Consider the following 16,379-nt stretch of genomic DNA (forward strand, 5'->3'; position numbering starts at 1 on the left):
CTTAATCACTGCAAAGTCTTTAATCAAAGGGGAACAAAAAGATCTGTTAACAAAAATAGCCATTGTTTGTCGGCATCTACAGGAAGGTCGAAATGAAGCCGTGTTCGGAGGGAAATATATTCAGCAGTTTGGGTCATAGCTCGAGATACTATTTATCATTGACCTGTCCGGCCGGCAACACAAAGTCTTCAAGTCTAATAAACTACTTAAGCATGATTTGTAATCTCTATTTGGCAGGTACTATTTGGCTAAAAAAAGAAAGGGCAAAAGGACACTATAAGTGCCATAACTTGTGTACGGAGATCACTTTGGTGCCATAACTTTTTTTCAGATCACTTTGGTGCCAAGTCGGAGGAAAAACGATCACTTAAGTGTCATAAGTTTTTTTTGGATCACTTCAGTGCTAAAATTTTTGAAAAACGATCACTTAAGTGCTAAATTTTTTTAAAAACGATCATTTAAGTGTTAAAATTTTTGAAAAACGATCACTTAAGTGCCAATCTCCGGCGAGCCCCTGGCGAGCCACGTCAGCTTCAGAAATTAATAAAAAAAATGCCACGTCGGATTTCCAGCGAAAAATTGTGCACGGCACCGGAATTGGCACTTAAGTGATCGTTTTTCAAAAATTTTAGCACTAAAGTGATCCAAAAAAAACTTATGGCACCAAAGTGAGCGCCGTACATAAGTTATGGCACTTGTAGTGTTCTTTTACTAAAAAGAAAGTGGACAACCGGTTATTTATGATTGACCAGTCCGGCCGGCAATACAAGTCTTCCAAGTCAAATCAGGTACTGCTGTGGTCATACCAAATGAACTAGTTAATTGAGTTGGTGACAATGATCATATTTATCTTAATGTATTGAATAGAGCACACGAGCGGATTATATAATGAACGGAATTGAAAATTTTAAATCATGTATTAGTGGGAAGGCATCTTGGTCAAGTGTGATGGCCATGATCCACGACCACGAGGGATAAGCAAATTATATAACGACAACGCAATTTCAATACTTGTCCATCTTCACCTCGCCAACCCAGCAAAACCAAAACCCAAGAAGAGTGCTGAACAATTTAATCATCATGAAACGAACACCATTTGATCTCTTGGTGGTTTTCCTTGCAATAATTCCGCTCCACTTTGCTTCCTCCGATACATTGCCTTCAACAAGGCCAACGAAGTGCCATGAGCAGGAGAGGTCTGCCTTGTTAGAATTCAAGCAATCTCTCTTCGATGCGGAAATTTGCCCATTTTTGGGCGACCCGTCGAAGCTAGAATCGTGGAAGCTGGAAGACGAGGATTGCTGCATCTGGGAAGGTGTGGAGTGTGATGAAGGGACAGGCTACGTGACTGGCCTCGACCTTAGCCAAAGTTGTCTCTCCGGTCCTATCAACTCAAACGCCAGTCTCTTCCGTCTCAGTCACTTGCAAAGCCTCAACCTTGCCTGGAACGACTTCAATTACTCTCAAATACCATCTGCGATAGGTGATTTTGTGGAGTTGACGAGCCTGAACCTCTCTTTCTCCAGCTTCGGAGGTCAAATCCCGTCACAAGTCCTAAAGTTGACTAACTTGTCCTCCCTTGATCTCTCTGGGAAAGGACTGGAGCTGAGGAATCCTAGCATGGAGACTGTGGTTCAAAGGTTGACCAAATTGGAACACCTTGATCTTAGCTTGTTGGAAGTGTCGGCTCCTTTTCCCGATGCTGTGGCAAATTTATCTTCCTTGACATCACTTGTACTCCCATACTGCAACTTGCAAGGGACGTTCCCAACAACCATCTTCGAGCTGCCGAGGCTACAACTTCTTGATTTGAGTTACAATCCAGAGCTGTCAGGTCATTTACCAGTGTTTCACTTGCACAGTCCCATTAAGTCGTTGTTTCTTAGGGGGACCAATTTTTCAGGTATGCTACCACCTTCGCTTGGAAGCTTGGCTTTCCTCAGCGAGTTTGATATCAGTAACTCCAATTTATCTGGGAACATTCCATCTTCAATAGGTAACCTGACTCAACTTACCATCTTAAATTTCAGAAATAACAAACTCTTAGGTGAAATCCCATATTCCATTGGGAAGCTCGTCCAACTCTCCTATTTGGATCTTAGCATGAATCAACTCTCTGAGAAAATTCCTACTTCCTTGATCAACCTCACCAACCTCACTTTCTTAAACTTCCATCACAATCAATTAACCGGTCAAATTCCAGCTGAGATCATTGGCCTCACCCGATTAACTTATCTCGACCTATCCTTTAACAGATTAACTGGCCAGCCAATTCCCGAAGATATCTCTAACCTCGAGAATCTTACTACCCTCGACTTGCAATCAAACAACCTGAATGGAACTTTGCGGCTAGATGTGGTACTCAAACTTCAACATTTAACGGTGTTGTCACTCTCATTCAATGAATTCTCATCAATTGTTGAACCCGACCTGAATGCTAGCCTTTCAAACCTGTCCGCTCTTGGCTTGGCTTCTAGCAACTTAAGTGAGCTCCCCATCTTCCTATCATACCAAAGTGGGTTGGAATGGTTGGACCTATCCCAAAATAGCATTTATGGGCCGACACCTCTGTGGTTCTTAAACGTGAGTATGGCACAATTGGGGTTTTTGAATCTTTCCAGAAACTTAATTACTAGCTTCACAGCTATTAAATGGCCAAATCTTATGACATTGGACCTCAGGTGCAATTATATACAAGGATTACTTCCGATTCCCCCGAAGGCCATTGAAGTTTACCTTGTCTCGAATAACAAGCTATCCGGAGAAATATCACCGGAGATGTGCCAGCTAAGCTCTATTGGCATAATTGATTGGTCCGTGAACAAGTTGACTGGTGTTATTCCGCCATGTCTGAGCAATTTGAGCGAGAACCTTTACATCTTGCGTTTGCATGGGAATGATTTATATGGAAGATTTCCTCAATTGCAGAATAACGAATGTGCGTTAAATATGATAGATGTTAGTGATAACCAACTACATGGGTCACTACCAAGGGGATTAGCTAATTGTAGTGGTCTCGAGTTTCTCGACTTCGGAAATAATCAGATCATTGACACCTTTCCTTCGTGGATGGGCTCGCTTTCTGATTTGAAGGTGCTCATTTTGCGCTCCAATAGATTTTATGGAGCCATAGGGGAACCTGAAGATGGTGACCAGTTTCTTAAACTACGAATTGTTGATCTATCCATGAACAAGTTCTCGAGTAGACTTCCATCTGAATACTTTGATATATGGAGTGCCATGAAAGTCCACGATGCAGATGATGCAAACTACTATGGGAATAATCTGCCCATTTTCCTCCCATCTCCCGTGAACGATGGAAAGTACGACTATTCAATGACAATAATGAACAAAGGCATTGTCATGGAGTACGAAAAGATACTGGGATACCTCAACGTGATTGATCTTTCGAGCAACAACTTTACTGGGGGAATCCCGAATTCTGTTGGAAGTTTAACTGAACTTCAACTGCTCAATCTCTCCAACAATGCTCTTAGAGGCCCCATCCCTTTGTCCCTGGCGAATTTGACCGGACTAGAATCTCTTGACCTTTCAAGCAATAAGCTCTCGGGGATGATCCCTCCAGAACTCACGCAACTCATTTTCCTTGCTTTCTTCAATGTGTCGGACAACCATCTTTCCGGGCCCATACCTCATGCGAACCAGTTCTCTACGTTCGAGAATGACTCTTATGGAGGGAACTTAGGACTGTGCGGAGTTCCACTGACAAAGAAATGCGGAAATCCTGTTGAAGCGCCCCTGGCACCACCATCTGGTGCATTCGCCGAAGAGGACTCAGGGACATGGTTCGAAGAACTTGACTGGAAAATCGTCTTGATGGGTTTTGGAAGCGGGCTGGTCATCGGCATGGTTATGGGGCTGACCATGACTTCCAGAATTGAGCGTTGGTTCCTGAGGTTCTATAGACGAAGGCAACAAAGACGGATACGCCAAATAAGGTTTGCGTGATTTACAATCTGTTGTGAAAGTTTAATGACTGGATTGCTGATTGCTAGGTGCACATAGTGGCATACCTTTTCGATGTGTTCTGCGCTATGCGATAGCATCCAAATATCTACCGTCTAGATATAAGATTTCGAATAAAGTGTCTCCAGTTTCATCAAGCAAACAATAAATGTGCGATCGTTTCCTTGAAATTGACTCAATGTACTCTTTTGATAGCTGTGAATACAATTTCTCGTGTTGGCCAAAAACAGTTCTCAGCTTAATTAAATTCTGATAAACTATTATGCAGAAGTTTCCTTTACCCTCATTTCTCCAATCTTGATCAAACAAGGTAATGAGTCATGGCCTCCATGTTTTGGAGGAATTGGCATAACCTGGCCCTGTTTGTTATAAATTAATTTTAGTTTTCCGTTTAAATTTAAATCTGAGGTGCACACCACAATTGGGTTTGGTGATCTGGATCAAAGAACTAGACTGGAAAATTGTCTGATGGGTCACGGAATCGGACTGGTCATCGGAGTGGTTATGGGACGCAACACAACCACGAGAGTTCAACATTGGTTCGTGAAGAAGATTTTGGGCAAAGGCAGAGAACCCAGAGGCATACAAAGAAGAAGGTTTGTATGAATTTACATCATGTTGTGAAGGTTAGTATTACACCTCGATAACTCAAAATGTTGCAATAGCATGGCATTCCACTTTAATCTTTTGGCTGGTGATGAAGTTTGTTAGAAGGCTTTCATCTCAGTATTAATCTAGCTAAATGGCCCCAAACATATGTCTAGTAACTCTTTTGAGTTGGTCCCAAAGCTATCCGAAATCCCATCCGTACTTTTGTTTGAGAGCAAAATGAATCTACTTTTTCAATAATATTAGCATGATGTGAACCACTTTCATATCCCATAGGCTACAGATGTGTTAAGACTTGTGATAGGAAATAGGACATAGATCGAGTCGAACTCCTGATAGCTTAAAGTCTTAGAAGTATCACCCAGTTGTTGACATGAGATAGGCAGGAGCATTCAAAGTCATTAGAGAGTAAGAATTGTTTCAAGTCATAATTACAAGTATCAACCTGTTTGATATGTATTTTACTTCTTTTATTTGTACAGAGGTCTTGAAACATGCCTTGCCCCATATATGACTAATGTAGACTCCAGGATCGTTGGTTTCATGTTCCGAAGCTGCCAGTATTTTTCTTTTTTCAGGCGATTCTAGTAATCTTCAAGAGACATTTATTCCACTAGGAGCATAATACACCACAGATCGTAAATGAACTTCCACCGGGACACACCACAATGGGAAAGTATAAGATCTTTGGGTTGCACTGGAAAATAGTGCCACTGGCAGGACGAAGAGTATACACATAAACTAGTACAAAGCGACACTTTCTTCCTTTGACAGAAGAAAGATATGCACTCTTATCTTATTTGAACTTCAAATTGAAAGTAACAGTTATAGAGGTCGGGATCTGTTTCATTCGACATATTTGGCTGAAGGCTCCACACTATCAGCATACTATCTCGACCACGGCTATTCCCTCATCACAAGCAACTGCAACCCTGCAGAGCAAAAGCCACCAAAAAGTGAGACCACAAATGTAGAAGGTTTTATCTTTGTAGTGAAACCACAGAGCCTACATGAATGCCTTTATAGTGGCAATGGAAAACCTTGGACCATCATAATAGCTTATTATAATCAAAGCATGAATATAACGAGGAAATGAAGCATTTAGAACAGGAATGAACGTTACCGCCGCGATCCTTTCTGATATGCAATATCCCAAATCCTTCCATGACCGAATTTCAGTACGTGCATAAGCCTGTACGTGACATAATGTAGGAGTCATTCACAAAACAACCAAGAATCCAGGGACATAAACAGTCATATCCAGCGGTAACTTTTGGAAAATCTGGAAAAGACACAGGTGGTATTTCCATTCGACTGCTGTAATTGAAGCTGCATTCTAGAGCATGCTATAACTGTAAAAAACTCCCGCAATGCATACCTGAAGCCATTGGCATCCCATATGCGAAGAGTCTCATCCTCTGAACCAGTAATTACTATAGGCAGCTCAGGATGCACACATACAATGGTAACATTGTGCTCATGTCCCTCGAGTGTTTGTACACAGCTTCTGCCTTTATCGTCCCAAACCTGTACTTGTTATTGAACAAATCATATATCAAATGGTCTCTTTCTAATAATGTACCGTTATGTTAAATTAAGAACAATAAAGTTAGCAAACCTTAGCAGTGTAATCATCAGAACCACTCAGTAAATATAGCTTATCATCCCTAGAGAAGTAATCAACAAAGTTCAGCCCCTTCTCATGCGCATCCAAAGTAAACTTGGGCGCAGAGGAGTGAACATTCCAAATCTGCAACAAATGGGAATCGTATCAAGAGTATAAATAGCGTATCTGGAAATTGAAATATGTATTTTACAAAGGGCGAGACCTACAAAATGAGTACCTTTATAGTTCCATCAAGTGATGCACTTGCAAAAGCATTAGGATCTTGAGGATCAAACGCTACACGCATCACATAATGTGAATGTCCTTCAAATGTCTGAGTACACATCCAGTCCTTCTCCCAATCCCAGAGCTTTATAACTGCGTCATCCGATGCTGATAGCACATAGGGAAGTGTAGGGTGGACATCCACACATCTGATATAATCTTTATGCGCTTGGAATTCTTTGATCTTCTCCATCGTGCTATAGTCATAGACACGAATAATCGCATCATCCGATCCAACAATTACCCAGCCCTTGCTCGGGATAAATTTGGCTGACCTCACTGCAAATATGATCAGCGTTATAGATTAGGATGTCCTATCAACATCATGGCATGCTCAATTATCTCTTAACCTAGCTATGGTAGGCTCTTTAAATATTGTTGTAGCTCACCATATGTATTCCATGCCCCCTTATCCATATCTAGCTACTGACTATGACACAATTTTCTGGTTTGGCATCATGAATTGTCAAAGAAATTGGAGTGCGTATCAATTTAATCTGGTGTGTTCTGATATTTACCTGGTGACTCGGCCACCTTGAATGTTTTCTCAGTAATCTGAAATACCACCAAACAATGTTGATGTCAATTAGTAACATTAGATCAAGATAATTACTTCTTGTCAAGTAAACATTCAGTAACGATGGATACATTGGAGATTTCTTTGTGATGTGAACTGCGAAAGCAGAGAAGGCTCTTATTTACCTGGGATTGGTAGTTCCAAATGTAAACAGTTCCTGAATGCAAGCTTACAAGAATCCTGCACAACAACAAGCATCGTTCTGGTAAGACACTCATAAGTAACATCCTTAAGCGTGGATTTGTAAACATAGACGTATTGTTAAGCTTCCTTTGGTACCATACCAGAGCAATGAAAGATATCAACAAAAGAAGCATAAGCAATTCTCGTTACCATGGTTCTGTCGGATGGAACTCGACAGATTTAGCTCGCTCCGACCCTTGAACAATCTCATTCTGGTGCAAGAGTGACATTAATTAGTTTCTCAGACAGTGAAGTATGCATACTTAATATCGATGGATACGCTCACGTAATATAATCAAGTTAAACAAATCTGAAAATGCAGAAAGGGAAATGAAAAGTAGAAGAACTGAGGAACAGGACTTGTGTACCTCAAACTTGAACGCGGTAGACTGATACATGCCAAATGACAGAAGCGAAATCAGTACAATGAAAACTCCTGGTGCAAATATAGTGTAAAACGAAATTTCGTCGTGTTTCCATAGAAGTTTCGTTTCTTAGTAAATTGAGAGGAAAAAAAACAACCATAGATAACTCACCATTTTCTTGTGTAATGATCAAATTGGATATATTGGTAGAAGTTGCTGCAATCTTGGACGTAAATTACTGTGTGTTCGGACATCTTTATATGCAAGAGTTGCTTGTCGATGAAGGATGGTCATGCAATTTTACTCTCTCTCTCTCTCTCTCTCTCTCTCTCTCTCTCTCTCTCTCTCTCTCTCTCTCTCTCTATCTAGCCAAGAAAATTCTTCTGCATGTTGTCGTCATCCCGTGCCTTCGCAGCCGTCCAGTCAGCTCACGTGTCGAAATAGACGGTGTGATCATAGTCCAATGATTGTTAAACAAAGGGAATTACGTGAACGCGTTTCACTCTATTCTACTCTCTCCCTTGCCAAGAAAACTCCTCTCTCCTATGCTGTCATCCGCCACTCCTCAACCGTCCCCTCCGCCGTCGTGTTACAATACACGGTGGAGATCAAAGTCCAAAGGGTGTTCGGTCAAAATGAATTACGTCAACGTAGTCTATCATTAAAAAGATTCAGAGGGCGGCCTCTAACTGGTCAAAGTCAAATTTGGAGAGTTAAATTCTCATTGAGGATCAATATCATCAGCAGCACCATTGATTACATGAATTTCACCGTGAGGTCCGCTCAATTAACGGTCCAGATGGATTTGATCGGCGTAATCTATAGAGTATCCGGTAATTATCTTTCTATATTTCCCATATCATCACGTGTTCAAATGAGGAGATTAAAGCTCACATTTTGTAAGTTTAAGATTCAAATTAGGCCAAAACGTTTCCCATACATGGGCCAAGCGAGAATAGATCGAGTCATCCTTTGATACTAATTGACGACTGAATCATCTACAAATACACAATGCATAATCATATGAATGATAAGTTATGTTAAATTGAGTATCCAAAGAACTTCTGTAAAAATTTAACTGTCGAGGAACAAATTGAAAATGCAAAAAATTTCGTGTGGATACCCTTGTAGAAATTGCCAAAAGGGATATTAGTCCAATAATTTCCCAACAACATGCTGGCTTAGGAGGAAGGAATTGGCCGAAGCATGGTGCATCTTGACAACAGATCCAAGAGATCTTGGATTCAAGAGAAGCCACAGGGGCTTAGCTCTATTAAAGATCGAAAAGGAGCGTCAAGTTTCACATTTTGATCCTTCACGAGTTTATAGGCCCTCTTGAGCCCAAACCTACACATATGGGACTCTGTTGGGAAAAATTATCAACAAAGTCCTAAACCTATTGCAATTGTGCAAACTCAGTCCTAAATCTTTTTTTTTTTGCCAATTTAGTCCTAAATCTTTTACAATTGTGTCAATTCAGTCCATTCGACCACTTTTGGCCGGCCGGCGTTGACATAGACGCCGGCCGTCCGGGCGACGCTGACGTGGCAATTTTTTAATATTTTTTTCGAATTTTTTAATAATTTTTTACTTTTTTTTTTTCCTATTTTCGCCGGCGACCAGCCAGAGGCTGAGGCCGGCGAGGTGGAACTCGTCGGCCATGGGCGAGGCTGGCCCTCACCGACACTAGCGAGGGCGAGCCTCACCGTCGCCAGGCAAGGTTGAGCCTCGCCAGGCCATGGCGAAGCTCGACCTCGCCCACCAACGGCGAGGTCTCGCCAGATCTGGGCAGCCTCAACGTCGCCGAGCAAGGTTGAGCTCGCCCGGCGACGCCGAGGTTCACCCTCGCCAATGCCGGCGAGGGCCAGCCTCAGCCTCTGGCCGATCGCCGGTCGCCGAACTGGCGACCGGGGAAGAAGATAGGAAAAAAAGAAAAAGAAAGAGAGAAAAAAAGTTTTTAAAAAAAATTGAAAAAAAAAATTTGAAAATTGCCACGTCAGCGTCGGCCGAACGGCTAGCCAAAAGTGACCAGATGGACTGAATTGGCACAATTGCAAAAGGTTTAGGACTGAATTAGCAAAAAAAAATAGTTTAGGATTGAATTGGCACAATTGCAATAGGTTTAGAACTTTTTTGGTAATTTTCCCGACTCTGCTGCACTGATTGAACTCTTAGCCCAATCTCAACTTCTGTATCATCTTCTGTTAGCATGACACCCATGAAAGCGGAGCTCTTGGCTGGACTGAAACCTAACATGTCTTTCAGGAGACAGATCACAGGTTGTTCGTGAAGGAATACCCATCATCACTTGGCTATTGGTGAAAGATACACGCCATTCTGATCCATATTTATCGCAAACATAGCGCTGATGCTTCATCCATTATTGCATGTGTAATCACAAGGCTGTTGAAAATAGATAGTGCAAGAAGATAGAGAATAAAAACACCACCCTTCTATTCATTCACTATTCTGGATAAGTATGACAATGGTTAATTGCATTACAGAAGTGAGAACTGAAATAAAATGGTTATCGAGGGGCCAGGAATGGAGGTTCACAGTTTGAGCAATATCCATGGAAAAGAACTAGTGCTTTCACTTCACCTCATGGTCATGGGGCACTTTGTTCCTTCACTTACACGCCCACAGACATAGAGCAAATGGCTTCGCCAATCTTCATCTAGAAAGCACAACCGTTGCCAAGCTCGACAAGAAAGTATGTGCGAAATCATCATAAACTCACTGAATTTGGCTCATTATGACACTAGTTTATTGAGAATTTAGAGATTCTTTATTTAAAAGTGAAAGAAAAGCGAAAAAAAAATGATCATAAGAGATCATTAGTGCTGGCATCGTTAGGAACGTCATGTAAAAAGATGAAGATTAATTAAAAGAAAGTACAAAGTGAAAGTGGATCTGCACTTTCTGCTCATTGTATATCAGCCACGTAATCACTTCTTTGAACCCTAATGTCCTCGTGTCTCTCTTCATTCTTCTCATTGCTCGCAAAACCAAGGAAACGAGAAGGCTACATAATATATGATCAAAAACTTCCCAAGTCAATTTCTGCATAATTGATTCTGTTATAATGTTAGATTTTGAATGCCAACAGATATTCATCATATGATCATACCTTGCAAAAAGAAATGGTGTTTCACATGCACCAGCATATGAAACTATTCTGGAATGTGAAATTCCATCAACTGCACTTGGTTGGAACACGCCAATAACTGTACATTGAACAACTCTTGCAGCAAAAAAAGATGTCAGATGACAATGTGAAAACCCTAGACTTCAGTGCCTTCGCAAGAATAACGACCACAAGACCAGTGATTCAGTGTTATCAACGCGGGCTAGACTCGATATCCCATAAAGTTGACTTAAAGTGGAAGACTAAAGTACTGAGAAAATAAAAAAAAAAGTTGTTCAAACTAACAATGATTAAAGCAATAGAAGCTGTGATAAAAGGAGAAACACATAAGGGTATATTCCAGGAATAAACTTGAGCACTCAGCAATCCTCTCAACCCCTTCCATTATCTCAAAAAACTGACATACTGCTAAGTAAACAATGAAAAGAAAGAAAGAAAGAGGAAACAGGTCTGGACCCTAGCCAAGCATTATAACCCCCAATGCTCGTCACTCTGGTTGGTTCCTAGTTGCTACTGCCCATGACCAACCAAACAGAGCTGACCTATTTTGACTAAACAATGAAGGGTTGTGTTTCTGAGATGCTTCAGATTGGGTCTTTTGTGTCTGCATCATGTTTTATGCTTTTGGGTGCTCATTTAATAGCCAATACAAGTGTGGCCTTACAGGCAAAAAACCAGAACATCATGTTCATGACTCTTTTGCATTATTGGCACCACTTGATTCAAAAGTGGACATTTCAAAGAAGGCATGCTAATGGCTATGGGGCTAAAAAGTATCTCTTTCTTGGTTCAGCCATTGGTTGATGTGTTCATTGAAGTCAGCCCTCTCAAAGATTCTTGAGGATTCGTCTTCCACAGATTGAGCCTCATCCCACTCAAGGAAACTATAGTCAACCAAAGAAACTCTTTGAATTAGCTTTCTCTCTAGGTACTCATAGAAGAAGTTCTCACCCTCATTGTGTCCAAGAGCAAGCCAAATGTGAACTTCTAACTCCATCTCAGTGGAAACAGAAGTCTCATTGAATGATCCAAGTGAAACTGTAGAAAGGCGGTCCATCCAATTTCTCTAGTTATTATTCAAAAGGACCCTCAAGAGTCCAGCCCAGGCCAATTGGATACCTCATGGATATATGCCCCTCTCTCCGCTTTTACAGCACAGCCACTCCACAAAACGTGAGCACAAAATGTGGTTTTCTCAAAGAAGGGAATAAGTTCTCATCTTCCAAACAACGCTGAGATGACTGAGGCGTTCCAACCAGAGAACCCAGATTGGACAGATTTTGTACCCAAGATTTGTTCCTCCTAGTCCCCAGTGCACAGCGAGCTGCACCAACCAATCAGATATTTACACGCGGAGCGAGAATCTTCTTCTCTACTTTAAATTGGGCAGAAAATAATTTGACCATTGGAACTCAATCTCTGTTCGAGCCTGGTCCATCAATGGTGGGTACTTTGAAAAGTGGAAGAATTTGTGGGGCCTTTTTAGGTCTCAGGACTGATAGATAAAGCTGGCCATCGAATGCAATTGCTTATCGCCGCATAGACAATTCACGCAACTATCAAAAGTCCTTGTCCTGTCCCTTCCGATTTTGGCAGAATCAATTGTGTGACAACTCGTCGCAGTTGCCTCCATTTTGAGGTCAAAAATATTCTCTTGACACCCTCTTCACCTCGAATAGCTGGGAAATTTTGACTAGGGATTATTATTCCTATAGTCAAGTGGTCTTGACTTTAGTAGAGTATGCATGAGCTAAGAGAATCCCAAGTGTTTGGCCTCATTTTGCAGTTCATTAGCTTGTAATTTGTGAAACTTGAGAATGAATAATTGAGAGAAATTCGCTTGATAATGACCATATTAGAGAGCTGACATTTTTTTTGGGGTAATTTTTTGGTGACTTACCAACAATTCTTAGATTTTTCCATTTTTTATAGCTTGTGAATTACTAACTTTTGATCTGACCAAAAAAAAAATTACTAACTTTTGTGCTAACTCGTTAACTTTTATTTGCATATCTAAATTAGTGACTTACCGACTTTTATAAGATTAACTACCAATTAATTTTAGGTCACTAACTCTGTGTTGAGTTACTTATCAATGTTTAATTTTTTTTAAATTAATACCAACTTGTTAGAAGTCACTGACTTTTATTTATCTTGATTAGCAACCTCTCAACTTTACTAGCTCTTTTTCAGAGATCACGAACCTAAACTAGCGGGACTTGCCGACTTTTTCCCCGTTATATTACCGCATAGTATTGGATTACTATCTCTTATTTGAATTACTTACCTACATTATTTGGTATTTTCTTACTTGCCAACTTTTTTTATTATTTGCAAATTTTATTTTCATTTCTTAGCAACAGTTTCGATTTTGAGCTCGTGGCAACCATAGACCGCTCAACCTTCGAGATCGTTACCATGGCTACTCAAGCTCGTGGCCAGAGACACTCGAGCTCGAGGCAGCATTGCGGAATGGCAGCGAGCAGTGTCATTGGTTTCGGCGGAGCTAGGATTTTGTTTATGTTTTATTTCTCTATTTGCCTATTATTTTACTATTTTCTTAATCAGTTTTTATGTTTCTAAAAAGTTTATACTCATTTAATCCACATCAGTTTTTTCGTCGCCATCTCATCTTTCCCGATTGCCAACTCAGCTTTCCAATAGTCCATGTCAACAATAGTCAATCGAAAAACTAAGATAACCGAAGGACAAACGATGTAAATTCTCAAAAAGTACTGGGATTATTTTGAATAAAAGAAAGCAGAAGATTGATTATGAATTTGGTGCTAAAACTAGAGGGATCACTAAACACCTGCCGAACATGCTGAAAGTTAGTAAACGGTCATCAGATTTAGAATTTCTTGAATTGACTCCACCAACTTTATTACGAGGTATTTGAAGAGAATCAGGACGCAGAACGATAACTTTTTTTTGGAAAGTCAGAAATTGAAATCAAGAGATTGACGTATGGCCAGTAAGAAGAGGACTCCATTAGCATCAGCTAAGACAAAAGCAGAGGGAAAAGTGCCAAAAAAGTCCTAAACCTTTTGCATTAGTGCCAATTTAGTCCTAAACCTTTTTTTGGTGCCAATTCAGTCCTAAACCTTTTGCATTGGTGTCAATTTAGTCCTAAACCTTTTTTTGGTGCCAATTAAGTCCTAAACCTTTTAAATTGGTGCCAATTCAGTCCTAAACCTTTTGTTTTTGTGCCAATTTAGTCCTTCCGGTCAATTTTGACCGGAATTTGCTGACGTGGACGCCTGCCGGCCGGCGGCCGGTCACCGGCGCCGACGTGGCGCTGACGTGGACAAATTAAATAATATTTTAATATTTTTTTGAATTTTTATTTTTTTCCTTTTTTTTCTTTTTTTTTCCACTTTTTTTTTTTGGTTTCTTCTTCATCTGGCCGGTCGCCGGTCCGGCGACCGGCCAGAGGCCAGTGGCCGGCGAGCTCGACCTCGCCGGCCACTGGGGAGGGCGGCCTCGCCCGGCGAGGCCGAGCCTCGCCATGGTCGGGCGAGGCTCGAGCCCTCGCCGGAGGCCGCGGCGAGGGCGAGCCTCGCCATGGTCGGGGAGGCCCGACCTCGCCGGATCTGGCGAGGTCGAGCCTCGCCCAGCCGCCGGCGAGGCCCGACGGCGAGGTCGGGCCTCGCCCGACCATGGCGAGGCTCGCCCTCGCCGCGGCCCTCGCCATGGTCGGGCGAGGGCGACCCTCGCCATGGTCGGGCGAGGCCCGACCTCGCCGGATCTGGCGAGGTCGGGCCTCGCCGGCGGCTGGGCGAGGCCCGACCTCGCCAGATCCGGCGAGGTCGAGCCTCGCCCGACCATGGCGAGGCTCGGCCTCGCAGGGCGAGGCCGCCCTCCCCAGTGGCCGGCGAGGTCGAGCTCGCCGGCCACTGGCCTCTGGCCGGTCGCCGGACCGGCGACCGGCCAGATGAAGAAGAAACCCAAAAAAAAAAGTGGAAAAAAAAAAGAAAAAAAAGGAAAAAAATAAAAATTCAAAAAAATATTAAAATATTATTTAATTTGTCCACGTCAGCGCCACGTCGGCGCCGGTGACCGGCCGCCGGCCGGCAGGCGTCCACATTAGCAAATTCCGGTCAAAATTGATCGGAAGGACTAAATTGGCACAAAAACAAAAGGTTTAGGACTGAATTGGCACCAATTTAAAAGGTTTAGGACTTAATTGGCACTAAAAAAAGGTTTAGGACTAAATTGGCACCAATGCAAAAGGTTTAGGACTGAATTGGCACCAAAAAAAGGTTTAGGACTAAATTGGCACTAATACAAAAGGTTTAGGACTTTTTTGGCACTTTTCCCCAAAAGCAGAACTTGGTTGAGACCCCCACCTAATTTGAAGCAATTGAACGGTGGGTATCAACTTGCGAAGCTAGTACGTATCTTGCGTTAACAGCCTGAGGTGTGCCCGAAAAGTGCTGCTTATCATCATGGTACGGTCAAAGAATGTCCTCTCCGACATTATTACTTAGGTTCTTGGTGGCCATTTATTTCCCTGAATGCTTCCACAGTTTTCGTGATAAAGCACGTTTAAAGTTGTCCCGCACTACTTAATTACCGAGTTTATCTTGGTTTTGTGTACACGCAGCTTCCTCGATCTAAGAAATCAAATCTTCTGATTAATTACTACTTCGACATCACGTGTAATATTCCGGTACGACTTCGGTCCAGTTTGCTCGTGGGGAGATATCGAAATTATCCCAGACCGCTTGACTTAAATGACATATCTATCACTATTATCTTGGCGTATATTTCCTTCACCTAATATCTTAAATTTCAGCATCTTCTTATATATTCTCATTTTGTTTTGTATTCAACAATTCGATGGTCCTTTTGGGTTGGCATCGAGGGTTTTGCCTTGTGCTACCACAATGGACATGTTAAAGCGGGGTTCGTACTACATGGTACATACCCATTGATGGCACGTATTTTTCAGTTCATATTGAAGTCCAAGAGATGCTAAAGTTGTCGATTCTAGCTAGCTTTAAGAGCAGCATCGTCATAAAAATCATCATCTAAGTGAACCACTTCAGCTTGAATCCAAAACAAAAGATGATCATTTCCAGCTGCCTAAGGAAAACGAAGGAATTATAATATTAACTTGGAGCAAAGGTGAGATGGAAAAAGGGTAGAAAAAGTTGACAAGGGATCTCTTACTTTGATACCATGTGAAATTTTATAAGAACGCTGCCAACTATTCTAATAGCTTAAACTATTTGATGAAGGCATGGTTTATCTTTTAAATATTCTAACACTACTTGTGCAAAGCAACACAAAGTGGATGGTACTTGTTCTAACACTCAATTAGTGAAATCAAAGTCCCATATTGGCATTGTGGGTATATTATCAAATACTTTCTTTCTCATGCATTCTTCCTCTCGTTTTTTTCTGCTCAAAACTACAATCAGCCCTAATTGCATCTTGGAATGAATAGATGATTATATCAGTTGAGCCTGCTGCAACATGCATAATCACTACGAAGATGATCGAAAACGGGATTGTGGCCTTCTAATTTCGTGTTAAAAGCAAACCATGTAGTTCAAATTGTCCACCTAATGCATTGTGAGTTAGTTTACTTAAGCCGCCTTGTGTGTAAGTGTT

The 16,379-nt window shown here is 41.6% G+C and overlaps 2 protein-coding genes across 2 annotated transcripts; one reads left to right on the forward strand and one right to left on the reverse strand.

The window, feature by feature from the left end:
* The first annotated feature begins 1,080 nt into the window (after positions 1–1,080).
* LOC115684001 (receptor-like protein 6) lies at positions 1,081–4,055 on the forward strand. Its single transcript, XM_056320552.1, has one exon. It carries the CDS (start codon positions 1,081–1,083, stop codon positions 3,967–3,969), a length of 2,889 nt encoding a protein of 962 aa, XP_056176527.1. The 3' UTR covers positions 3,970–4,055.
* Positions 4,056–5,267: 1,212 nt separating this feature from the next.
* On the reverse strand, positions 5,268–7,869 carry LOC115684061 (coatomer subunit beta'-2-like). Its single transcript, XM_030608756.2, has 10 exons — positions 7,784–7,869; positions 7,616–7,636; positions 7,398–7,459; positions 7,190–7,244; positions 7,006–7,042; positions 6,441–6,766; positions 6,215–6,346; positions 5,975–6,123; positions 5,720–5,788; positions 5,268–5,528 (listed from the first exon to the last, which is right to left on the reverse strand). The coding sequence occupies exons 1-10, from the start codon at positions 7,784–7,786 to the stop codon at positions 5,477–5,479; spliced, it is 906 nt and encodes a 301-aa protein (XP_030464616.1). The 5' UTR covers positions 7,787–7,869; the 3' UTR covers positions 5,268–5,476.
* Positions 7,870–16,379: the final 8,510 nt, after the last annotated feature.

Source organism: Syzygium oleosum, unplaced genomic scaffold, assembly GCF_021117445.2.
Source record: "Syzygium oleosum isolate NSW1041296 unplaced genomic scaffold, Sole_v2.1 Sole_v2.20, whole genome shotgun sequence".
NCBI classification, from domain to species: Eukaryota; Viridiplantae; Streptophyta; class Magnoliopsida; order Myrtales; family Myrtaceae; genus Syzygium; species Syzygium oleosum.

Excerpts from the sequence above, each read along its gene's own strand:
- LOC115684001 (XM_056320552.1), top strand. The coding sequence starts at position 1,081 with ATGAAACGAACACCATTTGATCTCTTGGTGGTTTTCCTTGCAATAATT.
- LOC115684061 (XM_030608756.2), bottom strand. Across the intron at positions 7,043-7,189 it reads TTTGGAACTACCAATCCCAG|ATTACTGAGAAAACATTCAA; the intron begins GTAAATAAGAGC and ends GTGGTATTTCAG. Across the intron at positions 5,529-5,719 it reads TATCAGAAAGGATCGCGGCG|GGTTGCAGTTGCTTGTGATG; the intron begins GTAACGTTCATT and ends TTTGCTCTGCAG.